The sequence below is a fragment of the Lagopus muta genome, chromosome 2 (assembly GCF_023343835.1).
Source record: "Lagopus muta isolate bLagMut1 chromosome 2, bLagMut1 primary, whole genome shotgun sequence".
Classification (NCBI taxonomy): Eukaryota; Metazoa; Chordata; class Aves; order Galliformes; family Phasianidae; genus Lagopus; species Lagopus muta.
Genome location: NC_064434.1, coordinates 59,948,269 through 59,974,044, shown reverse-complemented (window position 1 = coordinate 59,974,044; position 25,776 = coordinate 59,948,269). Strand labels below are relative to the sequence as shown.

Genomic DNA, 25,776 nt, shown 5'->3' with positions numbered 1-25,776 from the left:
TGAGCAGCACTCTATACAAAATGTTAATTTGAAGTCCACATAAAATTCAACAAACTTATTTTGCTTTAAAATCAGTAAATTCATGGAAGCCACAGCAAAACTACTATCTGATTTTCAGCACTAGTACAGTTTTTCCACAAATACAGCTGTAAAGGATTTTTAAGTTATTTTAATTTATTGTGGATCAAAAATAGATTAAGTTTGCCAAGGTCTGTAAATTAGTTCATCCCTTTCAAACGCTTATTGGGATTATGTAGTATTATTCTTGGGGAGGGAAAGGGTGGCCTTGTTAGTACTTTTAAGTTAAGTTATGTGGAAAAGGTGCTAGTGAGTGGCAGAAGTAAATGCAGTGGAAAGTAGTATAACAAAATGAATTTTTCAATACTATGGGCATTTATTTTCTTTGGTTTTCATTTTTGCTTTATTTAAAGCAGAATTAAGTTATTTGAATGTGCTTTAGTGCACAACAGTGCAGAAATTGCATTTTTGTATGTTTCAAGATGCTGTTTATACTTTATATATATATGTGTAAATATAAAATCAAAGCTTGGCCTGTAATCTTTTATTTGACTGTATTTTTTATTTTCTCTACCAGCCTGTACAGTAAAAGACAAATAAGTATTGTACTTAGATATGTTTTCTACTTTTTATCGTGCTGCTGTTCTCTTAAACTCCCAAGTTCTTTGCTTTTGTATATATGAGAAAGAGTATTAGCAGACCTTGAGGCAATCTGTGCACTTTATCCTCCTATAAGCCAGTCACTTGAGTATATTTATATGAGGCTTTTGATTTTTAAATTACTCTGCACAGAGGATTTTCCCAGATAAAAAGGGCATAAGACCTCAGACAACATCTTACATGCTGCAAGTATGAAAAGAGTTTTTATGTTGCAGTAACGCACTCACGTTCATACAAAATGTATTATTTCAATCTAATTACGTATCTCACAACATACCTTGTTCTGGGTGTGTGTTCTGTCCTTGGAAACGAGAAGAACCAGTAGGCACATTGTAAGTGGACTGTCCTAAACTTTTGTCTACAGCTGAACTGAACAAATAAAATAGGAAAGCCTCCTTCACCATTTTTTCAAAAGTTATTTCTTCCATACCTGAAGAGATGTAAGAATACATAAATCAACACCTCTAGATCAAGAAGTTAAATCTCAGTTCAGTCTGCTGCAGTTACAGATGATTTTCCTCTACAGTCTCTTCTAGCTGGTTTGTACTTTCAGGGGAACGCTTCCTCTTCTTCTGTCTTAGCTCTTCTCTGTAATTGTATGCAAAAAGGTTTGGGTCTTCATCACACATTTTCCTGTACGCATTGCACAGACTTCTAAAGTGCGACATAGTGAGCTGAACAGGACGCAGAGTTGGATCAACATCTGCTGCCATCATCAACTGTTCTGTTTTTTTCAAACGTTCTCTTTCGGGAAACAAGATCCTAAAGGCAAGGCAAAGAGCAGACAGAAAAGTGCAGACAATTCAGTTTCCAGAAAGAGACACAAGGCTTTTACATAATCTTAAGACAGTTCACTGTCTAAGCAAATAGAAAAATAGAAGGGCCACTTTTCTGCAAATGCAACTTTTAACAACATGGAAGATTATATTTGTGCATTGTACATCAAACCCATGCATGTATGCTCATGATTAATAACATTAAAAAAGAGCTTTGGGTATGGATACTGTCACAGAGCCTTCTTGGAATCAGCCTAATATTTAAAGAACAATAATAGAGTTAACTTTACGCAAAGCACATCAGGTTCAAACTACATAACTTGTTTCAGGCTGTTTCATTTCAATGGCACAGGTATTATTATAACTTCTCATTAATACTTTAATTCCAATGCCAGAAAAAAAAAAAAAAAAAAAAAAAGCCAAGGAAGAGGAAATGAATAATTAATTATTGTTCACATTTTAATATGGGAAATTGTGCCTGAAGTTCTAGATGTCATTTTCTCCTCTATCAACTGTTTATAAATAGCCAAATTAACCCCTGTACTCTGTGACCTACATTGGCCTCTCTCTCACAACTTCTCAAATCTTAATTCAAGTGATTTTTAATGACCCTCAAAAATGCATAGCACGAGTAGTTCAAGCTACTGAAAGCACTGGACACATGGTTGATAAGCATGCCTCAGTTTTCCAATTATCTGTTGTTGTCATACATACATCAAACTTTAAAATGCTGCCAGATTGCCTTTGACAAGCTAGGCTTTGTGCAACTGAAAGTTGGCACTTGGTGGACAGACAGAACACAAAGCTAAAAAGGGGTCTAAAAGGACAAGAGAAGATGGGGTCTCTGGGAGCAACCTGGTTTAAGCTGCAGTGCGCCTCAAGGCCTTGATTAAAGAAATCTCCATTATTATCAGACGTTCCTTGAGCCAAAAATCAACCTTTTATACATAGACTATGAAAGGTCCATACATGAGTGGTAACTTCTGCTACGCTTTATGCTTCCTGGATGTAACAGTTTAATCTTACATGCCACATTTCTCTCAGGTCCCAGAAGTGAAACACAAATGTACACTCGTTCTATTATCTTGTTTCTATACAGTATCTTGTAAGTAATGTAACAGCCCCATTATGCACCACAAGTTGCTCATTTTTTTCAGGTCAGCTAAATAGTAAGAGGATTGTGTTTCTTGGCTGCGTGCTAGGGTTAAAGTCCAATAATCTGTTAGAGAATATGTGATGCTCAGAAGTTCAGACTCGCTCTCCTTGCCACAAAAGAATGTACAGCCGTTATTAGCTACTTTGTATTACACAATTTTTTAAAAAAACTTTGGCAAAAATATTCTACGTAACATATATATGCTGATTGCATGTGCCTCTTGATTATATCACCAGCTGAAGCTACTCCTCCATGAAATCAAATACAAACCTAGCTGGTTTGGATACCTCAATCTCTCACCAATTTCAAATGTATACTCAAACTTTATTGCAGGCAAATTTGCGTTCAGTTTTGAATCCCATACATCAATATCACTCACTGCCTCAAGAACAAACAAAACACTTCTCCATCTAAAAAATGAAGGCAAAATTCTATGTACGTTCACCTTCAAAACAGCAACATATAACCCTTGCAGTTTAGCAAGGTGCCATCCATCCTAAACTGCTTCAAAACTATGCCCAGCAAACTTCAGCTAGATGAAGCTACAGCTCTACCCCTCAAATTCCCTAAAAGAGCTCTGTCACATATTTCTACAATGCTCAGCACAGGGCTTTTCCCATCCCAAGTCAGACATGTATCTATGCTCAAGTTTTAACAGGATCCCTGGAGAACAGACTGAAGTTCTCCTGCACCGGCTAAAGAAGCTAGTAAATTCTCTCAGTGAGACACAAGGCTTTTTAAAGAGGCAATAACAACTCCATATAGGGGCACAGAAGCACAGAAGTAAGAATGTAACCTTTTGACACTATCCCTCCAAATAAGTAAAATTTCCCACAGATCGAATTCTCTCTCCACGGACTGCAATCGTCAGTTAAGAATTCTGAGACTTTCATTTTTTAACTCAACCAACAAATGCTATCGATTTTCCGTTGCTTTTGTTCTTGTTATTTTGTTCAATTATTGGAGAGATACAAATTGGAAAGATCACCAATTTATCCCACTAATTTTAACAGCTTCAATTACACTAACAAAAATTCACAGTAATTATTATTTAACAAAAACAGAGAGGCATTCAGCTCATAATTCTGTCTCTGTTCTGAAACTGAAAGATCTGATGAACATTGAATAGCATATTTAAATAGAGTGAATAAAAACAAAAAATAGAGGATTTTTCCTTCAAGTTCCTTACTCGACTCCGCGGCAGCAGTATTTTCTTCTGAATTGAAAAACACTTTTAACCACTTTTTCTACTAGCTCAAACGGCTGCTGTATCTTTGGTTGCACCAATGGAGTGAAATGCACCACTGCCACATCCACCTGTAAGGAAAAACAAAACATCAAGATACCTGAGCAGATTCATTCCTCTGAGACACGGTACTTCTTTACAGTTTGCAGGTTAGGTGTCAAGAAACAGGGACAATACAAGAAAACACTGTGACAGGTAACAGCTGTGTGATAAACCACTGCCCCAGTACTTGATTTGGCTTAACTTTCAAAGCCCTGGAGTATTTTAGTCTTTCTTGGTTATCTACATATTTCTAATTAGCTCACACACCATTAGTACTTAGTGCTTTTTTCCCCATGGCACTTTCTTCATCCAGCCCAACTTCCATGTCATCCGTAAAGTAATTAGCACTTCTTTCTTCAGATCCTTCCACAAGACAATTCTGACATGATACACAAATTAGACAATATTCAATATACAGGCTGAAGGGCAGCAGGAGAAAATTGGTATTATAATTAGAAATCAAAGCTATTCCCCATATATTTTCTGTTGCTCTAGGGCTTTGGCAAAATGAGAGCCAAGGAGTTACTTTCCAGTATATTAAGATTTTAAAACTCATATCTATTCAAAGGAATTGCAGATCAAAATAAGTCTGCATTCAATTTAAGTGACAGTTGAACTGTGTTCAGAGTCAATTATGAACTCATACTCTGTGTACCATCACCGTTAATCCAAAATTACATTTGAATGTTTCTACACAGATCTCTTTCACGTTTGTTATTTTCTCTTGTAGTTCCTATATCAGCTTGGTTCACAGACCTGCCACTTCCCTTGTGTCTGAAAACAGACTATAGTAACATCCTGCCTTCAGTATACACAGATGTACATATAAAAAACACAATATGTCATGCAGTTATAGTTACATCATATAAACACACCCTGAAATATACCTTTTTTTTTCTTTTCCACTTTTTCTGTAAGCTAGACTTTTTTGCAAGACTAAGATAGAAAAACTGCTTTAATGACTAAAATATAAAAATGCTTAAAAAATGTCACGAGAGCTTATTTAGAAGTGAGATAACAAATAAAAACCTGGCATACAGAATCTGTGGAGATTAGCACATATCTCAAAAATAGTGTCTGAATTTCTCATGGGCTTCTAGACTTGCCACAGCCCCCTACTTGTAAGGAAGAGCACAAGCACACAATGAAAACTTGTGCTCACACTGAACGTCAGAACACTTCAGGTTTTTGAACAGGGTAAATACATCCTCTGCATGACCAACCACCTCCATGCCCAGAAATACCAAAGACTTATTTACATGCATGTATACTTATCTACGCTTTTGTCAAGAAATACAACAATACATTTCGATCCCCGACACCTGCATTTTTGACCACAAAATTCTGAAGGATAAGAAAAAAAAACACAGTGTAAAATTTAGGGGAAAAAAAAAATCCAGCTCAACTTGCTATCTAGAGGCTGGAAGGCAATAATTTCTGCTTCTGAAAGAAAACAGCACTCCTCAGCGTTTGTTCCATTACAGACACTGATTTATTTGGACCCCAGGAAAGCTGCCTGGTTACTATAGTGACAGATACAGGGAAAGCTTTTCACTTCTAATTGGCCACTCCTTAAAAATTATCCAAGCTATTTGTTGCTAACCTTTTAAGTACGCATTAAAAAGAGTAGAATTATGAAAATCAATACAGAGTACACAAGAGTACTTAGAACGCAAAAGTTAATCTGAGGATCATTTTATTTCTAACACTTTCTTTTTTTTGCCCCACCACTATTTTCAAAATAATACTCAATTCTAATAAAATAATGAATATGAAAATTATCCTACCGATATATCCTGAACTGTCAATAGTGTAACAATTATTCTCCCCTTACTGTTTTAGCATTCAAGTACAAAGAAGGTTTATGCTCTAGTGAGGCAGGAGGAACACGTGACAAAGTACAATGTAATTCAGTCTGTTGCCTTGTTGATGAAATCAATGCTCTAAATCAGAATGAGCCTACATGAGACAATTTTAGCTAACTGTTAGCAACAGAAGTCTCATGATAGGTAATACATGTATCTTGCAATAAGCCTGTATTAAAAGCAAACCCATGTATCTTTTTCGAAGCTGTAATTTTCTCCTGCAGGGAGCTGAAACCTAAGCAGAACATATTACACTTCATTAAAGTGCACTGTCTGAGTTCCTAATAAGACAGTTCTAAGGCAGCTCCTCTATCAGCCAAGCATTCAGCACCAGCTCTGTGTCTGTATGCTACAGGCAAGCATTCAGTCTCACACCAGGTATGCTGATCACACAGCCCCTTATTCTGATGTGAAAGTTTCACTTTGGTTTTCCCTCCAGTACAAAATAACTGTGGCACGGCACTAAGAGCAATTATATACAACTTCTTATTACCATACTGGAAAAGATGAGCTTCCTTCCCAAGGATAGTTCTCAGTTCTTTAACACAGATCTTCTCACAAGGAGCATTGCTCCAGAACGAAGAGGCACTGGATGACTCATAATCTGACTACTTTACTCACCACTTTTTTTTGATGGAGCAAAGAGTCACTAAGATGAGGCTTTTTAAAGCAACACAGTGAACTTTCCTATAAAACCTCATTTCAGGTTGATGAATTCAGAGACAGTTACTGCACACACGACGTGAGCAGTGCTCTTCCCCTCGCCTGTCACGTCCTATGCATTAAAGCTTCATTCATTTGCTATTTTATCATCCAATCAGTAGCACTATAAAGGTCCCTTTACAATTCTTCAAAGTTAAACTCCATCTTTACTACTCTCATGATTTTTGTGAGCAAAAAATTTTACATCTTCACATTTTTTCCAGACTCTTTAGGCTACACAGCACAAGCATTTGCTTAGATTTGCTGTACAATTCCACTGACCATTTATTTCTATCTATCTACTCATACCTAATCTTCTAGCCAACCATTTCTCCCTGATGAGACCTTTCCTCTTTACTCTGCAACGGTCTCTTTCAAGAGTGTTGTGAGGGCACCACAAATGCCTTCCAAGAGCCTAACGAAATCATGCTGTGGACCACGCATTCTCTGCTCCAAAGCATTCCAAACAAATGTATGAGACACTGTGTGCATTTCTGCATGCGTTATCCACTACTTTTGATATTTACAGCAGCTCATACCAGTTTGCTCAGCACTGCAGAAAGCTCCTGACAAGCAGAAAAATCCTTAAGAACAACTGAATACGTTGTACCAGAGTTCACCCATTACATCAGCTCATACTGCAGCTCCTGAATCATCACACCTGTGCTTATCTGGGAACAGAGAAACTTCTCTTGGATGTGACAACTGACCAGATATTAAATGTCACAACATTTACAGAGACAAACCTGAGGATGTAAAACATTCTTCACTGGCAAATGAAACTAAAACAATTATATTCTCCAAAAATCTTTTGAAACACAGATGTGGACATGGGAAACTACAACTCAGAACCAAAAGCTATGGTTATATCACTGTAACAATCAGAAAGGCTTTTCTCCCAGCTTCATGATTTCTTACCCTGACTTGCTGAGGCCATTTCACCAATACGCTGCAATTATCATATAAGCTTTAGAGCAGCTTTATCCCTTCATTCTTTTATATATAATGGAAAGCTAAAGAGTAAAGGATGTCCTACAGAAGGCAAAAGCTACCAAGGACAGACAAGCAAAACCTGTAGCTGAAAAGAAATGTGCTGCTGTTCCAATTAGAAATTAAAATACATTGCATAGTTCTTTCCTAGGAAGTTTAAACTCATAATAAGATTACATGTGATGAAAAAATGAAGAAAAAAAAATAATGAGAGAAAACAGCTCTACAGCTCCCAGATAAACTTACATGAATCATATCCAGCTCAAATTCGTAAGTCTATAGAGTTTTTGGATTCTTATGATTTTATTCTTTCCTTTTAATCCCTGTTGGCAGCTTTAATCAAAGCAGTTGGATATTGTTATGCATTTAGCACTAAGAGCCTCCACGTATTTTTCTCTATAATCTCTTTGCTTTCCCTTTCTAAGTGTTTGTCAAACAAAACTCATTAAACAAAGTACTCCTTTATTCTCTGGTAGATGGAACTAAGAGAGGGAACAAACAACAGTACAGCACTTGCTGTAGAGAAGAGAAAAAACAACACTCCAAGAAATTTTGTTAATGAATGCCAATGCAGTTTTATATGAGAAGGGACAGTCCCATTCAGGTGAAACCCTATTTTTTGAGGACATCGACAGTGAAGAAAACATCTCAGATCTCACAACCAGCAGTAAGTGTTACATGAACAGGAATGCATGATAACTGTATCTTCTATTACACTTTCAGTGCTTATACTTGAATTTATCATACCTTTAATTCAGTTCATCCCATTAATTATAAGGTGTGACTACCATTTGCAGTGCTTTGGGTTTGTGTGTGCATGCTGTAGCTGAAATGTTAAAAATGAAACAATAAAAAGGCTAACTCTAGGTCCTAGTGAGAGCTTCCAGAAGATTCTGAATGACTTCTGAGCTATCAGGAAAATGTCAGTTCCTTCTGCAAAAGGAATATAAGCCATCTTTCCCGTGGGCCTGATACAAAAAGAAAGATACGTATTTGCCAAAGGAGCTCTTCACAGTCTGAACAAAATGACAGAATTTCAAAATAGGCAAGACTTGGAAATAAGGTTTTTAAATAGGTTAGCTGTTATCATATTCACCTGAAATATAATCATTTGATATATACATACATTTATGCTGGACAGAGCACATACTTGAAAAATCACCTGAATTAAGTTTCAATATATAAATTCTAGCTTATGAGTAATCCTATACTACAGAATTAGAGAATTACTTGATATGTAATACCACTAATGACATACTGATCAAAAGCTTGTTGTCTTACGCATAAAAATACGAAATAAGTTTACAATGCTACAGTTATTTTGTGCACCACTCATTTCAACTGTATCCACTATTATTACAACTTCTCAAAAATGTTCATTGCTAAAGACCAATTCCAATATTACTGTTCGTATTCAGACAGAACGTCTGAGGAAATGCAAGGACTGCCCTTTCTTTACCATAGTGGTAGAAAACAAGAACTGCCTACTATCCAGCCCCAATCTAAATGCAGGACATCTTTTCTAATCCTCATCACAAGTTTCAAACTGTTCTTCTGTCTCTGCTATCTCAATTGTCCCATTGCTGTAACAGCAACAATCCTATCTTCACAGGTGCTTCCTAACAACTACATGTTCTAATCTACTATGTGAAATTCGGTCTTTAAAACAAGAACAGCATTTCTGCTTTTTATCAAATTTTATGAAGTGCCACTGTGAGGCAAATTTGCAGATTATTTCAGATAGGTTTCTGATTTAAAAAAAATGCTGTTACACAACTAAGTAGTGCCATATGAGTATTAAAAATAGTATTTCACTTTATAGACAAAAGCACATCATATTCATTCCTAAGACAGATTTGCAAAGACTGCTTGTCTATGTTGAGGACAGAGAATCACTTAAGTGAAAGTGAATAAGTTATTCTGATATGTTCTGATATGACTTAATTGCGAAAATAAAGCAAAACTAAGCACCATTTCACTTAAAAAAAAAAATTATTAAAGAAAAGTTATTAAAGCAAAGAAAAGAACACAAGTATTTAAAGAACTTAAAGGGTTGCTTGGAACTGTAAGTGACAGATATGATCATCAGTGCTCTTTGCTAAAAAACTGTCAACAGGAGCGACAGCTACAGTCATCAACATGCTTACGGAAGAAATGCTGAGCGTACAATATATCTTTTACCACAATATTTTTCCACAACAATATTTTTCCACAATGGCTGATAATCTGCAAGTTTCTAATGTCCCACTTACAGTGTGTAGTTGTCCAGTAAGCCTGTAATCTGATACTACCACTGAACACCACTCTGGTAAATCATGTTTTGTTTGATGGCTTGCAATCATGTATGGCAGAGTAGCTCCCCCTCACAGGCAATGCTAAAACACTGTCCATTTGTTATCACTGAGGACCAAGTGCCTTGCATACAGTGGCTCAGCTGCTCTCATCTGCTTGCAGGGTCACGTTCAGTTACTCATTCACATAGCTCTGATTTTAAATGCAAGCTTTTTTTGTTTGTTGATTTCTTTTTCTTTCTCTCGGTACTTCTCCTCCCCCTCCTCTGTATCCCACAGCCAGCTACAGCCTTGGCTACGAAGCTACCAACCAGTTACACGCATTTACAAGAGAGAAGCGGGCAGACAAAAGGGGACAGCAGATAAGCATGGCATCAGCTGGTCTGCAGTTCTTTGCTTTTATGCTGGCTTTGTTTGGCGCTTTTGGAGACATCGCAGCCACCTTGCTACCGAACTGGAAGGTAAATGCAGATGTTGGTTCCAACATCATAACAGCTATAACACAGATGCAAGGACTGTGGATGGACTGCACGTGGTACAGCACCGGGATGTTCAGCTGCACCCTGAAATACTCCGTTCTGTCTCTCCCCATCTACATCCAGACTGCACGAACCACCATGGTACTGTCTTGCATCCTATCAACCTTTGGGATCTGCATCACTACAGTTGGAATGAAATGCACAAAGTTGGGAGGGGACACCGACAGCAAAAGTCACACTTGTTTTGCTGGAGGAGTCTGCTTCATTCTCGCAGGAATTTTTGGATTAGTACCAACATCTTGGTACACGAGAGAAATCATTTCCAATTTTCTGGACCAGACCATTCCAGAGAGCAGTAAACACGAACCAGGAGGAGCGGTTTATATAGGATTCATTTCAGCAGGGTTTCTGCTTGTTGCAGGTGCGATTTTCTGTACTTCCTGCTTTAAAAAGCAGCAAGGAGCATGGATTTATCCTCCAAAGCAGCAGCATCTCCCACCCACACTGCAGGAAAGCAATACAGGTTACAACCTGAAGGACTACGTGTAAATACCATTGTTTTTATCCATTGAGGCTTTTTTTTTTTTTTAATGCTAAGTGTACTCTGATTATTTTAAAGAATGTGTAACACCTAAATTTTCTTACATCTGGGCTGCAATTATATTTACATAAGATATTTTCCTCTTAGCAATATCAGCAAAAAGAACAAGTTACGAAGCAATCCCTGAGTCTGCTGCAAGAGTACTTTTTTGACTGACATCTCAAACCATTTTCTTTGACTTTCCAAGTAAGAGTTACTGAAGAAAAATAAATTATTTCAGCATAAGCAACAGTACATTTAATGTACTGATCGCTTGTTACAGCAAAGACACTTCAATTTAGTGAAATCAGGCCACTGGTAACAGAATGCTCTATATGGTATTTTACCTTTTTCCCTTTAATTATGATGCAAGGAAAAAAAGCAACTATTCCCTGTCCAAGAAGCTCAATTCAACAATTTCTATGTAAGGGACATATCTGCCTTTCATTTTTTTGTTCTAAATTGTCATAGTAATGTTTAGATTTCCTAAACAACAACAATAAAAAGCAAAGAAGAAATAAATTGCCCAATACAAAAAAGAAAACCACCAAACTAATAACACAAACCTGCACTCCCAACCTTAGCTGCACAGGATTTACATATTAGGAAGCAAAATCAGTGGTATCATTCAGATGCTGCCAAAATAATCTCTCACCCCCTAAACTGCCACCTGCTGTGGGTTTCATTTATTACTGTTAAAGCAATGCCAATTGGGCACTCTTCAATTGCTGCTAATCTATCACAAGTGTTAGATTTGAGGAGCAGTACAACTGAAATGTAACTGTGACTATGAAAACTGTAATGTGGGATACAAACTGTTTATCTATTTACATGAAAAATCCAGAAGCATTTGGCCTTCAGCTACCATTTATTACCTTGAATGCTTTTGGCCTTCTAAAAGAACTTTCCAGGTGCTTTCAATTATTCCACTAAGGTATGTTTCAGGCCCAGTCCCAGATATCTTATTAGAGTAAAATGTAATATATAATAATGATAAGAGAATGCTATTACACTTAAATGTATATGTTAACTCTTTTAATTTGATTGCTTATCTTTCAACAAACCGATTTTGTTTGTCACTGTTCATTGGCAGATGTCCTGTTTAAACATGTTACTGAACAGGAATCAAATTGATGCCCATTTGTTAGCACAGGTAAGAGGATATGATGCAGACTCTTAAATTCAGGAACGTTACAACGTTGGACAAGTCTTCAAACAAAACCAACTGCTATTTATTTGATATATTTATATGCAACTTTCAGTTTTTGTTTTATTATCCCAAATTTCCAAGAACAGTACAAAGAGCCCATAATGTTATCTATCTATCTAATGTTTGTTGGAAAAAGTAAAATCTTCTGTTACAGCGTTTTAGAAAGTCAAATGCTTTATATCCAATTATGTAAAGTCTTTGTTCTACTGTCTGCATTCTCTGAAAGAAATTTCAAACTTCATCTTGCTCTTATTACTAGTGTTACGTAGCCATCTTAAGTTTCTTATCTATTCATCAGGGAGCTTCTTTTATACTATTCCTACTACTTTTATCAGCAGTTACTTAATACTGCAGAGACATAAGCAAAGAAAATTTGGCTTTTTGCTCATCATTAAGACAGAATGCTTTGCAGCACCATCTTGTTCATAAAACAGAAGCCCATTATGACTCAATATTCATAGATATTGTTAAAATATTATTCATTCACTGAGCAAATGAGGTAGACAACTCGTTCCCAGAAACCATTCTTCTCCACCTTTTGTTTGGGGCCTGACATGACACTATGTTGTGATCACTGGTAACGTACGTGAATGAAAACTGACATTCATAAAACAGAAACCAAAGATGTTTATACATATGAAAAAAGTAATAATTCCATACTCCAAGCAAAATGAAGTATTTTTCAATTACATAAGCAACACATTTTTCTTTCTAAAACTTTACACAGAAGTACCTGAACTTCTTTGGACACCTGTGAAACAAAAGGCAGGTACACAGCTGCATTATTCACAACACCTGCAAGAGCTTTCTTTGAAGGCAAAGGTTCTATCAGCAACAGTGACACCTCAAACCATTTCAGTCCAAAATAAATAAACAAAACAGGAGATGAAGCTACAACAGGAGTTAGAAGGAAACAAAGTACAGTGCAACGGGTGTCAGGTCTTCCTGAAAAGCTTGCATTATCTGCTCTTGCAATGTAACTTGTATTTGCTGTAAATCAAATAAATATATTAAATAATTACATGTTTGAGTTTAGCAGTACTGCCTTTTTGTGAGGTCCTTATTCAACTAAGCAACAACTGATTATAGGATTTGCTTACACTCAGACAGTTGTCACACCTTCATGGAGTTATCTTTCCCTCTCAGTCAATTGAAGCCTATTCAGTACAGGAAATTGGGAATTTCAGTTACAGGTATCCAGTGCTGAGACACAGATGGCACAATATTTTTCACTGCAGCTCTAATATGTTCTCATACTACATCCACAAAATCCAAATTTTAGTCTTATTGTACAATACTTCACGTACTTAACATTCAGATTAATATAATATTATTGGAAAAAAAAAAAAAGGAGGGCTAGAAAATCACAAAACAAATACAAACACATGCAAACAAAAATGTAAAGCAAAAAAAAAAAAAGCCACATCAATGGCCATTTTTCTTCACAATAGTGAAGATTTGTTGTCACAAATAATAGCGCAACACGTCTGGACAGTTACTTGTTTAAAAAAAACAGTAAAGGAATTCTACATTGTCATCAGAATATGCACAGACATAGGCTGTAAAATTCAATATAATAAGAGAAAGAGAATAACCTTCTATAAGTTCTCGAGAGATATGACTGAAGAATAAAACGACCCACAGAGAGACTGTGAGAAAGGGAAAGGATGATTTACTTAAGAGCCAAACCAACCATTTTAAGAGAAACTCAGAAGGAGCAAGTAAATGTCCAAGTGCACTCACGGCAAACAGATCCTACTTATTGTCATGCACACATTTTTACAAAAAGAAAAAGAAGAAAAAAAGGTAGATCTGTGATCAAAATGCAGTTTAACTTTTGCATTCTTGATTCCTGTTATCCTAGTGGATTTATTAAAACAAAAAAAAATAGTAGCAGGAAATAAGAGGATAGTAAAGACACTTTTCTCCTCTAAAGAGCAGACAAAATAGAGAAAACATGGTTACTTTTTTAAACAGGGAGTGGGATGTAGGTGACTAAGTAGTATAGCAAACATGAGGGAGTTCAAAATGCTGAAGATGAGTAAGGAGAAATACACAGACCACAGACATGGTAAAAACAGTTACCAGTGGCATTTGAAAAGCTTTTATTAATAAGGGTGTTTCAGAAGACTCAACAAATTTTCCAGGCAGTTTTAAACTGTCTATAACTGCAATTGTAAAATAATTAGCTTTTCAAAGATGCTGCAATTCTAGCAAACTATCCTGCCACGAAATTTAAAATTCCACAAACACCCAAAGAATTACAGTGATCATGCAAATAGACTTGAACATCAAAGCACAAGTTCTCAGTAACCAAAAAGAAAAGAATGCTCTTCAGCCATGGATATTTCACTTTCACGCATACCACAAACAGTCTACTTAGTAGTGTGGAGATGCTGAATTGAGGACCCAACTGCTTTCCTGCCTGAAAATCAGATGGAGTGCCTAACTGAAAAGTTAACAATAAAGTCAGAAGAACATAACAAAACTTACATCTGGCTTTGGAACAAAGGCTTGGCCTGGTATTACAAAACAGTTCTCAACAGTGCAGAGATGCTGAGACATGATGGACAGTCTGCTACGTTGCTTGCCTCCTGTATTAGCAGTAAGCCTCTGTTGAAGAATCAAAACACGTGAATTAGTGAAACTGATTGGACAAAACTGTCAATTACACAAAAGCTTGATTATCACTATTAATCAAGGACAAATTAAAAAAAACAACTAACTCTTAAGAGCTCACATCAGAGTTTAAGCCTGAATCATCTGGAACTATATTATCCTATGTAATACCATTTCATCATGACATCATGCTAATTTACAATCCCAGTCCTTCAATCAAAAGCACACAGAAAGGAGCTCCTTGAACTTCTGCAGAACTTACTAAATGTCAACATAATTTTGCATGGGAACATGGGAAGACTAAACCGATATCACTGCAGAATTCAAATCAAAACAGTGCTGGCTGATAATATTTTCACATTCTTCCCTTCCACTGTTTGTGGATCTTTTTTTTCTTTTTCTTTTTTTTCTCCAAAATTAAAGCTCCATAAACTCAAAATCAGATACTAAACAAAATTTCTTTGTTATAAACTCATCTATGCTTACTATGCATGCAAGGTTGTCTAATCTACTTAAGTTTAGATACCTAGCACTACAAGCATTTAATACTTAAAGTTCAATTAGCAGCTCTCTAATTTTCCGATGGAATTTCTTACAAAGGTTATCAAAAAGTCACCCAGACAAAAGAGGTTTTCTACACTTTCAAAAGCTGGCATGAAACATTATCTGCTTGTCTCGCAAGCAAAAACAAGACTCAAACAAAAAAACTCTCAGTAAAACATCTCTCAAATGGTTACAGGTAACAATTGAATTTTGAAGATTTCTCATCTTATTTACAACTACCTTAATTTTTTAAAAAAGGAGCAGTTTACATATCTAATAACATCTGTACGTTACATAGCTTCATGTGAAATTCATGCTGATAAAATACTGCTCAAACTATGTCAGAAAAACAAAACTCATTGCTCAAGTTTTTCTCTTTTTTATTTTTTTTTCCATCTTTTTCCAACAAGTCTCCTAAAAGACAGTTTAAGTATCAGCATGGAACAAATAAAATCCTTTCCAACAATTTCTCAGAAAGCAAACTCAGAGATTCTTTCAGCCTACATGAGCTCTTCAAACTACCTTTTATTGCTTCAGAGAAAACTTATTAAAAATAAATAAATAAAAAGAAAACAAAAAAAGAAAACTGATTAAAAAATCTAACAAAAAAAAAAAAAAGCTATCAGATACACACGTCCTTAATTCTGCAGTGGAAATGAAATGGACAGCACTTACAGCTCTTCAAATGCCAATTCAAACAAGCAAGTCTACTTTCCATGAAAACAAGACTCAGGCTTAGTTCCTGCCTCTCAGTTTACAGAGGGAATAACTTAAGAACATCCACCTCTGGGCAGTAACAAATTACTTCAATCGCATCGGCAGGAGCATACATGGGTATGGCACTTTGCAAAAATGCTACGAACAGTAATTCTGTAACCTGAGCTATTTAGGTAGTTGGGTTGTTTCTCCCTTAGCTCTCAAAATTTTCTTTGTATTTACCTTTAAAATGTGGATAGCATCTGAAAGTGCAGTAAGTCAACCATGTCAGAAGTTCAGCTAACTAGGCAACATTTTTGTATCTATGTACTACAAAAATTTCAAGGCAGGAATCAAAACACTGATTCTGGAACATAACATGGAACACAGTCAAGGTGGTACATGACATCTTTTTAATGTTGCTCACTATCAACTCCTCTCAATGTTCCTCAGGGACAACTATTTGTTTTGTTCCTCAGTAAGCCATGCTTTTCATAAGCATATATTAAAAGCCCATTATCAATCAATCTGCAAAATCCATCACAGGAATCAACCTACACAAAGAATTAAGAACTGGCAAAGCAGAGGGCTGGAGCCCTCCCCTACAAAGACAGGCTGAGGGAGCTGGGCTTGTTCAGCCTGGAGAAAAGAAGGCTGCGGGGTGACCTCATTGCAGCCTTTCAGTACCTAAAGGAAGCCTACAAACAGGAGGGGAATCAACTCTTTACAAGGGTAGATAATGGCAGGATAAGGGGAAATGGTTTTAAGCTCAAAGAGGGAAGGTTTAGGTTGGATATCAAGGTGAAGTTGTTTACCAAGAGAGTGGTGAGGTGCTGGAACAGGCTGCCCAAAGAGGCTGTGGATGCTCCATCCATAGAGGTGTTCAAGGCCAGGTTGGATGGGGCCCTGGGTTGGTGGCCCTACATATGGCAGGGGGTTGGAGATTCATGATCCTTGAGGTACCTTCCAACCTGGGCCATTCTATGATTCTACAACTATCAAATCAATCCTAATACACAAGCCAATTACTTTTTTTCAGAATGCTAGTATTTATACACAACTTACATCTTAACTTAAGAACTTAACTTACATCTTACAACTTAAGAAAACATAGTAAGTCTTCTTTTGTTCATAGTTCAAAAACCTGAACTATTTTCCAATTTCTTAGCACCTTTTGTCTAGCTTTCTACATAGACAGCAGTGTTACACAAAGATTAAGCATCCTGCTCCACTAATACTCCTATCTTCTAGAGGTCTAATAGTATATGATTGTGTTGGTGGAGCAGCAGGTGAACTACACTCTGCAGCCAGTTTTACTCAAAATTAGACACTGACAAAGATCTCCCATTTAAACTGAATTATGATTCATTTTAATATAAGTGGGTCAGAAAGTATCCAGCCCAAGTGGCAAATCTGAGGTGAACTACTGAGGAATTTCTGGCAAAGATTTTTTCCAGAAAATAACAAACAATTTTACAAAAATGAACTACAGAGGCAAAATGATTCACCCAACACTTCCAAGCATCATTTTTATAACTGTAAATATCTGGTCTTATCCTCCTTAATAGGCCTTAAAACTTAGTATATAAATCATAACTACTGGTTCTCTTCAATAATTTTAATCAATTTAATTAAATTGTATCAGAATAGAGAAATTAGTAGCAATAGGCCTATACTAACATAACTCATGACAGTGTAGCAATTAGAAAGAAATAGAAAAGCAGGAAATTACCACCAGCAAGAAATGGCAAAGGTATTTTTTACCTGTATATAATAGCACAAACTAGCTTGACTACGGATTGGCACACTGATTTATTTTCTCACCATTAACATCAAGTTATCAGAAGTGATTACGAAGCACACAGGGCTGTTCCATTACAGCATGTTATCCTTCCACTGAACTCGTGGTATATACAACCAACACTTTATTCAGTATTCAGGCTTTTAGCTTCAAAGGATCAGAGAGAATAGCAAGCTATTAAGAAATTTCCCTTTCAGATACATAAAATATCAATTAATAAATTTTTTAAGTTTTCTACTGTGTTAAACTGTTCTGTATTTGCAGGTACAGAATACCTGTAGTTTGGCCTGTAGTTGCCAAATATCAATGGTTAAGCTACTTCAGAGTGGCACAAGAAAGATTACCATTCCTCCTAACCATAAAACAAAATAGTGTACCCCAAATGAGCATTCACTATGAAAACACAAACCATAAACTATGGAATTTCTGCATCAGAGCAAGCTCTGTGTTTGCATAAGCATAAAAACACGAATCAAGATGTCCCAGAATGCAAAGTCAACAACAATTAACACTGATTAATTGTACAGTCTTGAACATACCGCTCCACTTCCTAGTGTTTTTAACTTCCTAGCTTTTTAAGTACAAATAACTTAAGAGTGCATGGCATTTTGCATCTCATTTGAGCTATGTTGTACAGAAGCACTATAATCTGCATGTCACCATCAGCATATGCAGCTGGTTACAAAAAAAAGTACAGAGTCCACTTATCTCAGCACTCTGCCACTTTTTTCACTGCTGTCACAAGTCTTTGTTTATTATTAATCATCACTTGCATTTTCTATCTTAGTCCATTAGCCATATTTTGCAACAATGTATAATCTCAGATGACATGAAGTCCTTCTGGAAAACAGAACAGGACTTTTTAATGCCTAAACTCAGAACTGAATTAAAAAATCCTACTCATGTAATAAAAAACGTTTGTCCCTTGTGATCTCTAGAGCCATCTGCTGGAACAACTTCAGTACTTTTCTTGAAACTTGATTGCAGAGCTAAAGCAGTAACAGCAAAGACTGGTTTTCCACGACTGCAAAATGACAGCAGACATGCCACTTGCATGTATAAATAATTCTCTGCATACAGTAAAAAACTGAGTAAAATTTTATTTTTATAACATTAATTGTAAAAGATAAAAATTAAAGCAACATAATTAAAGCAACATATACATTTAGGTTGCACAGAGGAAACATTATTGCGTATTCTCAGCTAATTAGATGGAATTTCAATGATATAGAATCACAGAATTGCAGAGGTTGGAAAGGACCTCAAGAGATCATCAAGCCCAGCCCTCTGCTAAAGCAGGTTCCCTACAATAGGTTACACAGGTAGGCATCCAGACAGGTCTTGAATATCACCAGAGAAGGAGAATCCACAACTTCTACGGGCAACCTGCTCCTGTGCTCTGTCACACTCACCATAAATAAGTTCTTCCACACGTTAGCACCAAACTTCCTATGTTCAAGTCTTAGGCCATTACTCCTTGCCCTATCGCTACACTCCACCAAGAAGAGCCCAGCCTCCTCCATTTGCCGTCCACATCCCTCCAGATACTGCTATACATTTATCAGATCTCCTCTCAGTCTTCTTTTCCCAAGGCTGAACAGAACCAGCTATTCAGTCTTACCTCATATGGGAGATGCACCATGCCCTGTTTCATCTTTGTGGCCCTCCACTGGGCTCCTTCTAGGAGATTCCTGTTTTTCTAAACTAGGGAGCCCAGAAGTGGACGGAGTAATCTAAACGTGGCCTCACAAGGGCAGAGCAGAGGGGGAGGACCACCACCCTTGACCATGGTCATGCTCTTTTTAATGCACCCCAGGATACCAGTGGCCTTCTTGGCCACAAGGCCACACTGCTGGCTCATGGCCATTCTAGTGTCCAGCAGGACATCCAGGTCCTTTTCTGCAGAGCTCATCTCCTGCAGATCATCCTCTAACATGTACTGATGTGTTATTCAGACCAACGCACAGTTCCTCTCTTTAAAAACAACAAAATCAACAACAAGAAAACCAGAAAAAAAAAACAACACTAAAACCCAGCAACTGGGATTCAGGTAAGAATCACAGAATCACAAGAAATCTCCAGATTTATGGTATGTTTTATGCCATGGCAACAAAAATAAACTGTTAAGCCTGAAAGCATTCTGAGTGAAATCCTCCTAATATTAATTTACCTAGTTTTAACACCAAAACATAGCAAATCAATTCAGCCTTCTTTGAGAATCTAACTATCGAGATGCTAAAAACCTCAATTTGTGACAAAACACAAATGATGCTTTTATACTTTCATAAGGCTGACAGAAATCCATTCATAATTCTGAACTGAAGTCTTTCTTGTTCAAGCTGGAGTCAGTTTCCACGGCCTGAACCAAACATCTCCTGTGTTTGAATTGTTTAATCAAAACTGGAAATAATGCTAAAATCTTCCAAACTTGCATTTTTTCTTTATTTCAAGGAATGGATTTCTCTTTCACCCAGTGTATTTTGTGTATCTACTAAGACTGTCCATATATATATATATATATTTTATATTATTTATATATATATATTATATATATTATATTATATATATATTATATATATTATTTATATTTTTATATATATATATATATATATATATATTTTTTTTTTTTAATTAAAATTTAGGGAAAACAGTAACAGTACCTCTGCAACTTCCTTCTGAAAAGTCAGTGTCATCTGCGTCCTTCCATAAATAAAAGGTCCATCTCTTTTAGAAACATTTTCAAGCCATTTGATGATTAGAGGAGTTGAAACACTGAAGGGTAGATTTCCAACGATATGAATATTTGGTGGCTCTGCTCACATTTGATTGGAAAAAAAAAAAAAACAAACACAAACAACTGACAAAGAGTTTTGGATAAGATTTGCCATGAAAGAATATTTACATAACAAACATATGAGCCTATCAATCTAGAGTTAAAATATTAAAACAATTTTTATTGTGACACATCAAAATTATGCCTTTCTATTTATACTTGTCTTATACTGACAAAACTGTTACTGTTCATGATAGTTGGTTGCAAAAAAAAAAAAAAAAGGTAGGTTTTATTCTTGTTTACATTAGAATAAATTAGTAGCTTTCAGCCAATTTTCAGCTGATTGATAGATTTCAGCTGAGCTACTCCAGAACAGCAGAAATACATAATTTAGACATTTCTGTTTTCATTCAGCTATGACTATCAGATACAGAGAAAACAGGCATATGTTATTCTGTCCAGCACGTTTCATCCCATGGGCTTTGGAGACTCAGGGGAGTCATAACTAACTTAGCTCAAATTAAAGAGACCCATATATGAAATGGGTCTCTGCACAGAGACCCATATATGAAATCAGAAAGCTTTCTAACTAGCACAAGACAGCTCCTTAGCCATGCAAAGTTATATGTATTGTTCAATTCTGCACTGCATCAACGGAAATGTTACACAGCACATAGTAAGTATTGCAGAAGAGGTGGACAGAAGAAAGTGTTGTTGTTTCTTAGATACTGCAGCATTTAATTACACGAATGGCAGATGACAATATCAAATTCAAGCTGGGTTTTAGGCACAGTTTACTTATTATTCACTTTCTAGGCTAGGATATTTCTTGGATATTTGTGATTTTTCTCAAATACCAGCCACAGGCAAGTATATTTTTGAAATCTACAAGTATTTCAGATTTTCAACTCAAAAGCCTTAAAATGAAACCAAAACAAGCCCAAATACTAACCATCCTCCCAGTTCTTCTTTAAGTGATTTGGAAAAGCCTTCTCCATCTTATATGTCAGAATATCTCCGTGAACAATGCGTACTTTTCCTGGAGCTGCTTCAGACAGCATCTGTTTGTATACACGCAAATAGAATTTACAGTGAATATTAACCACTCTGATTTTCAACATCATCCACAGCATGAGAAAAACCCCTGCTATATACCTTATTATACAAAAAACAGTAGCAATTAAAACTGAGCACACTTAATAACTATTTACCTTCAAAAAGCAAGCACTGGTGAAAAATGTTCAGTATGTATCTAAAACCTTATTATTCAAAGCTGCACAGTTCCGAACAGGAAATTTAAGCCTGAAAAGGTTGACAAGTTTCTTGTCCACAAAAATGATTAACAAGCTCTGCATTATTAACAGGTATTGCACGTAGCAAGTTTTGGAAAGGTTCTGGATCTATTACAGCGGAACATGTTCCTGCTCATGGCACAGACTTGGATGATCAACTTTAAGTTCCCTTCCCACCCAAGCTACTCTATGGTTTTATGATTCCACATGATTTAAGTGCAATTATTTTCAACCAGAAAAACAAATCTAACCACAAATCCAAATCACTTAATGGGTTTTCCAGCACTACATTAGCAATTGTATTGCATTCAAATTCACTAATCTGCCATGATTTGTCAAATTCTTCTTTGAAGCTATTCCAAGTACTGTAAACAGATGAAAGATAATGTAAGATCAATAAACTTAGAAAACAGTACAAGAAGAAACCAAGACCCACCTACACAAAGGATTATTAATATGTTCTACTGTTTGTTAATATTAGTTTCCATGTCAGAAGGAATGCGGGTTTTATTTAGTATTATAATTAACATAACTGAGAAAGGCATTTGACACCAGAAAATCACAATTGTATACATTCAATTTGAAATCAGAAATTGAGGGAAGTCACCGAAGCTTTCTTCACTTTAAGGCCAATGTGTGCAGCTAACTTGGTTCCAGAAGCATTTATGCACCAAGTACACAAGCTGAGTAATCTTTCATTATGTAGATCCTCTTGCTCTTCACACACGAGGGAAAGGGTGTAAAAATACAAAAACCGAAAGGCATGGTTCACAAAAACTAAGTGCACTCCCTGGAAGAACTGCATATTCAAACTACTAACTAAGAGCACCTTCTCTCTCCTCATATATCTTTCCAGCCTAACAAGTATTAGGGCATATGGCATAGGGCGTTTGTGTTTCTTTAAGAGTGAGACAGAACTGACAGACTCTCAGCTTGTGTAAACTGTTACTCTGAACACATATGTTCTTCACTGTATTTCCATTTTTGCAGTAGCAGATCCTAGCTTCAGCTTTGTGATAGAGATCACAGACGAAGAAACAGCCAGTGAAAAATGCTGCATGCTTTATATCAGCATCTTATAAATACCTAAGAAGACATTTATAAAATAACAACTGGGGACTTTTACTTAATTTCTGACATTTTCTGTTATACAAATCAAGAAAGATATGAAATAAATGCTTATTTTATTCTTATTTTATTCTTCTGTACCTGAATGAGAACCCACACTGAACTGTTTTAACTGGAGATATATGGTCAGAATGTTTTAAACTTTAAGGCAAAATTATTAGGATTAAAATGAAAAATGAGATCAAACAACATCAACATTCAAACTACTATTTCATGAATAGCCTCTTTAAAGCACTTGAAACATCCAACAAACAACTGTTATTTATTTGCAGCATCAGGTCAGAAAGAGACAAGGAGTACTTGTTAAGATAAGACAGGATCAATTGCCATAGTACATGTTTTCATTTCAAGCAAATGACAGCTCTAATTTGAGCCAAAGTATCAAAACTGTTTTCAACGTGCTGATCTAAGTAAGACACTCTGAATCTTTCCACGTTCTTAAAATGTTCAGGCATACATTCATATGAATCATTCTGCCATTGATACCTGCAATCCTGGAATAAATCGAGTATCTTTTTCAACCAAGAGGAGTTGTTGAACACCGGCATTGAGAATAGACCTGGTAATTCCTCCTGGCCCAGGGCCCACTTCGCAGACATAAGCATTTTTCAGCTTGCCAGCTTGTCTCACTATCTTGTCTGCAAGACAATAAGAACACACTAAGCCTTTATTCTCCAAAGGATCCGGCTCACTAAGATAAGCACATTTGCACTCTAACAATAAACAATGAGTTTATCTCAGAATAGGCACAAACAGTGACATATCCCACTTACACAATCACATGCCTGCTAGACTGCACAGAATTCAGATTTGTTTCATGCCAAGAGATACTGCTTTACTGTTCCACTGTTTAAAGAAAGGCTACTTCCAGTTTACTGTCTTTCATGTACACTGTTGCTCATTACAGAATCAAATAAAAGGAGAATATTACTTTTTTATCTGTAAACCAGCAGTACTGTAAGTGAGCACTCAACAACCTGGGGTCTCAATACTTATCTTTATAAAGGTATATCACTACAGAACACCTGTTTTAAGGAAATGAGAGGCAAAAAGGATACAGTGAAGCTCTAGCAAGACTACTGTACATGAATAGCAAGATACAACTCTGGAAGTCAATAAAGATGAGCAGGAAAAAAAAAATGAACAATTGAAAAAGGCTTAAAGTAAGGATTAAAAACATAGCTAATGAAACAGAGATTCTTAGGAAGCCTATACTGGAATGCTGAGGGAAACTATACTGCTCACTCTACAAGTCTTCTAAATGTGTAACAAAAACAAGAGATTCTGACAATCTTCTATTCTAAGGTTTTACTAAACTCATTCTCACATTTTTACTCTAACATAAGAACCTGGCTATTCATAAGAGGGAAGAGAGTTTTATATTCACATTCCTAATCTATATCAGCTGGAGTAACAATGTATAATTGAATCATTGGGTACATGAAGATACACTGCACTGATTACTGTCAAACCCAGCCACCATACAACTAAAAAATCTGCTATGGATTGCACACTGTCATCTTTGTCAGCCACTGCTGAGAAGAAGCTGCAGGAAACTGAACTGTAACAGGTCTGAAAAGCTACGAAATTTCTGTCAGACTGACCCAACCAATGTTCCTAAGTACAGTATATAGTATATTGAAAGACAGAAGGACCAACAGTACTTGTGATATATAATAACCTGACGGAAATCCTTTTTGAATCAAACATATAAATTCAACTCACCTGAAACTTAACCAAATTTGTCAACACTTTGGTAATTCTCGACAGTTCTTATTAAATGACAGTACTTGAATGGAAACTACTAAGGCTTGGAGTTTCGCACTGAACTGATATTTTGTTACTGATATTGATACTGATATAGGAATATATCTAAAAAATATCCTGTAATTTACTCTATAAAGAAAGATGTTTTCTAGGAATGCACAAACAAAATCAAGAAGTCTAACCTAAAACAGCTTTCAAAGGAGACTCTATGCTGTTGTATATTTGACAGATGTCATCATGCAAACATCATCCCCTTAGCCAAAAATCAGATTCTGACAAAACTTGAGATGTGTATGTACTTCATAGCAGCTAAAAGTGTATAAAATAAAATAGTTAACCTGTCAATCGTAAGTCCAGCAAAAAATTCTGGGAAAGTTCTTTCTGTGCTCGAAGACGAAAAAGCTTAATGATCTCCCCCACCGTTGGCAGAGGAGGCAGATGGAAAGAAGCAGCCTTTCCTGCAGCAGCCATCGGACGGAACTGGAGAAACACCAAGAAGACAGTTCTGGCATTTGCAGTGAATTTACACATGTCAAAACTCCACAGAGTTTACAAACCAATAGATGATTTACAAATCATTACACAAGTGCTTGATTTTACCCACGGGTGTTTTCACTATTGGACACAGTGCCTGTAATAAGCGCATCTCTGTGGGAGCTGGGCGAGACTCATTTGGTGGGTTTGCCAAAACATTGAACAAAACAAAACCATCCCATGACTGTTCACTTTCAATCTTTCTTTACTTTTTAACAATATATAGTTAATTATAGAATTGCCTGGGTTGAAAAGGATCACAATACTCATCTAGTTTCAACCCCCTGCTATGTGTGGGGTCACCAAGCACTAGACCAGGCTGCCCAGAGCCACATCCAGCCTGGCCTTGAATGCCTCCAGGGATGGGGCATCCACAAACTCCTCGGACAACCTGTTCTAGTGTGTCACCACCCTCCATGCGAAAAACTTCCTCCTAATATCTAACTTAAACCTCCTCTGTCTTAGTTTAAAAGCATTTCTCCTTGTCCTATCACTGTCAACTTATGTCTTCATTAAGACTTGCTTGTTTGGTTCGTGGTGTCACACACAGCAAGAATTCACTGCTAAGTCACCTGCTCCTCTAAGCAGAGATTTAAAAAAACAGGAAT

General features: G+C 36.4%; 2 protein-coding genes across 2 annotated transcripts; one reads left to right on the top strand and one right to left on the bottom strand.

The window, feature by feature from the left end:
• Positions 1-10: 10 nt before the first annotated feature.
• TFB1M (transcription factor B1, mitochondrial) lies at positions 11-25,114 on the bottom strand. The gene is made up of 7 exons (XM_048937673.1): positions 24,973-25,114; positions 23,354-23,505; positions 21,400-21,508; positions 20,335-20,486; positions 14,509-14,628; positions 3,800-3,927; positions 11-1,440 (listed from the first exon to the last, which is right to left on the bottom strand). Exons 1-7 carry the CDS (start codon positions 25,103-25,105, stop codon positions 1,182-1,184), a joined length of 1,053 nt encoding a protein of 350 aa, XP_048793630.1. The 5' UTR covers positions 25,106-25,114; the 3' UTR covers positions 11-1,181.
• On the top strand, positions 4,167-14,498 carry CLDN20 (claudin 20). Its single transcript, XM_048937672.1, has one exon. It carries the CDS (start codon positions 10,115-10,117, stop codon positions 10,772-10,774), a length of 660 nt encoding a protein of 219 aa, XP_048793629.1. The 5' UTR covers positions 4,167-10,114; the 3' UTR covers positions 10,775-14,498.
• Positions 25,115-25,776: the final 662 nt, after the last annotated feature.